The following is a 2,811-nucleotide window of genomic DNA, read 5'->3' on the forward strand; positions in this document are numbered from 1 at the left end:
CGACATGTTTAGTCTCGTGTTTTAAATAGCCTTTTGAATTGTCCTTTGAAATATCTGTGTTTTCCCCTGCCACGAAATCCTCTTACAACCATGGAGCCATGGCTCAAGCTTTCTGTACTAGTCTTTATGTGGTTTTCTTTCAATAGCCAACTCTCCTTAGGGGCAGACACCATCTCAGCAAATCGGTCTCTCTCCGGTAATCAGACCATTGTTTCATTGGGTGGAAACTTCGTGTTGGGCTTCTTCACACCAGGTAAGTCTTCCAACTACTACATAGGCATATGGTACGGCGGCAAGGTCTCTGAACAGACCCCAGTTTGGGTTGCAAACAGGGAGATACCAGTCCGTGATACACAATCTTCAGAACTAAAATTATCTGATGGTAACTTGGTTTTGTTCAACGAGTCCAAAGTACCAATTTGGTCCACCAATATTAGCTCAAGCAGCTCAAGTTCTGTAGTAGCAGTCCTTGAAGATAGTGGGAATCTTGTTCTAAGAGATGGTCCCAATTCAACAACACCTTTGTGGCAAAGTTTGGATCATCCCACACACACATGGCTTCCCGGTGGTAAGATTAGCTTAAATAAACGAACCAATCAAAGTCAACTTCTTATTTCATGGAAAAATTCAGAAGATCCTGCGCCGGGTCTCTTCTCTCTGGAGCTAGATCCCGAAGGAACCAATCAATATTTGATTCTGTGGAATAGGACCAGACAATACTGGACGAGTGGACCTTGGGATGAACAAGCAAGGATTTTCACTTTAGTTCCAGAAATGAGATTGAATTATATCTATAACTTCAGCTTTCATTCAGACGAAAACGAGAGTTATTTTACTTATTCGCTTTATAATCCTGATACCATATCTCGATTTGTTATGGATATTTCGGGGCAGATTAAGCAACTGTCTTGGTTGGAAGGTAGCAAGGAGTGGAATTTGTTTTGGTCACAGCCGAGACAACAATGCCAGGTTTATGCTTATTGTGGGGCTTTTGGCAGCTGCACCGAGGGAGGTTTGCCTTTCTGTAATTGTTTGAGAGGTTTCCATCAAAAGTCGCAATCCGCTTGGAATCTGAGCGATTTTTCTGATGGGTGTGAAAGGACAACCAAGCTGCAGTGTGAGGAGAATCGCACCCTTACTAATGGAAAGCCTGATAAATTTCTAACAAGCCCCAACGTGAAATTGCCTCAAAATGCTCAGCCTATGACCGCTACGAGCATATCGGAATGTGAATCAACCTGCCTTCAGAATTGCTCTTGCACTGCTTATGCTTATGACAGTGATGGGTGTAGAATTTGGATAGGCCAACTCTTGGATCTGCAACAACTTGCGGATGATGCTAGCGATGGCAAAACTCTATATCTCCGATTAGCGGCATCTGAATTTTCCAGTTCCAGCAACAATAATGGAATCATTATTGGAGCAGCTGCAGGGTCGGTGAGTTTAGTCCTGGTCCTTGTAATATTTGGAATCTGGAGATGGAGGCGGCGGACAACGATAAACCCGAAAGCTGTTGAAGGCTCGCTTCTAGCTTTCGGATATAGGGATTTACAGAGTGCAACCAAGAATTTCTCTGAAAAGCTTGGGGGAGGAGGCTTTGGTTCTGTTTTCAAAGGAACGTTGCCAGATTCGAGTGTCATCGCTGTGAAGCAGCTTGAGAGCATCAATCAGGGAGAGAAGCAGTTCCGCACAGAGGTCAGCACAATTGGGACGATCCAGCATGTTAATCTAGTGCGGCTTCGAGGGTTCTGCTCTGAAGGTACAAGGAAGCTGTTGGTGTATGATTACATGCCAAATGGTTCTTTGGATGCCCATCTTTTCCATGAAGAGAAATCTAAAGCTTTAACGTGGAAAACAAGGTACCAGATTGCACTTGGTACGGCTAGAGGCTTAGCTTATCTTCATGAGAAGTGCAGAGATTGTATTATTCACTGTGACATTAAGCCAGAGAACATTCTCTTGGATGCTGAATTCTGTCCCAAAGTCGCAGATTTTGGCCTGGCAAAGCTTATTGGGCGGGACTTCAGCAGGGTCCTGACAACTATGAGAGGGACAAGGGGCTATCTTGCACCCGAGTGGATTTCAGGAGTCCCGGTTACAGCTAAAGCTGATGTCTACAGCTACGGGATGATGTTGTTTGAGTTTGTGTCAGGAAGGAGAAACTCTGAACAATCTGAAGATGGCAAAGTTAGATTCTTTCCGACTTTGGCTGCTAGCGTAATGACCCAAGACGATGATGTGCTTACCCTATTAGACCCCCAATTGAATGGAGATGCCCCTGAAGAAGAGCTATCAAGAATATGTAAAGTGGCTTGTTGGTGTGTGCAAGATGATGAAGCTCGCAGGCCATCAATGGGTCAAGTAGTTCAGATCCTGGAGGGTGTTTTGGATGTGAACCTGCCTCCAATTCCGAGGTTTCTACAAGTGTTTGGGGACAATTCGGACCATGTAGTCTTCTTCACAGAGTCATCTTCGAACCAGAGTTCACAGACACCGAGCTACACCTCAACTGCGTCTTCTCAGGCTAAGAGTAACACATCATCAATGAGTTCATGAATCTTGAAAAACATTTTCCGGAAATAAGTTAGGGTAGTTTGGTTTCATCATGTGTATATATGTTGTAATTTCAGAGCTGTTTTTACATTATTTTCCTAATACGCAAGGCCATTCCTATTAATAGTTGCTTTCTTTATGGAGATTGGAGCATGTTGCTTGCATAATTTGAGCGAAGCATTGCTTCATAGCATGCGATATATAAATGTAACATGGTATGCATGTTTCTATGGTTATAAAGCTTTGTTTTAAGTATAA

The 2,811-nt window shown here is 43.5% G+C and overlaps 1 protein-coding gene across 1 annotated transcript; it reads left to right on the forward strand.

Moving 5' to 3' along the window:
- Positions 1-2,811, forward strand: LOC108476394 (G-type lectin S-receptor-like serine/threonine-protein kinase At2g19130). Its single transcript, XM_017778607.2, has one exon. It carries the CDS (start codon positions 91-93, stop codon positions 2,554-2,556), a length of 2,466 nt encoding a protein of 821 aa, XP_017634096.1. The 5' UTR covers positions 1-90; the 3' UTR covers positions 2,557-2,811.

Source organism: Gossypium arboreum, chromosome 3, assembly GCF_025698485.1.
Source record: "Gossypium arboreum isolate Shixiya-1 chromosome 3, ASM2569848v2, whole genome shotgun sequence".
Classification (NCBI taxonomy): domain Eukaryota; kingdom Viridiplantae; phylum Streptophyta; class Magnoliopsida; order Malvales; family Malvaceae; genus Gossypium; species Gossypium arboreum.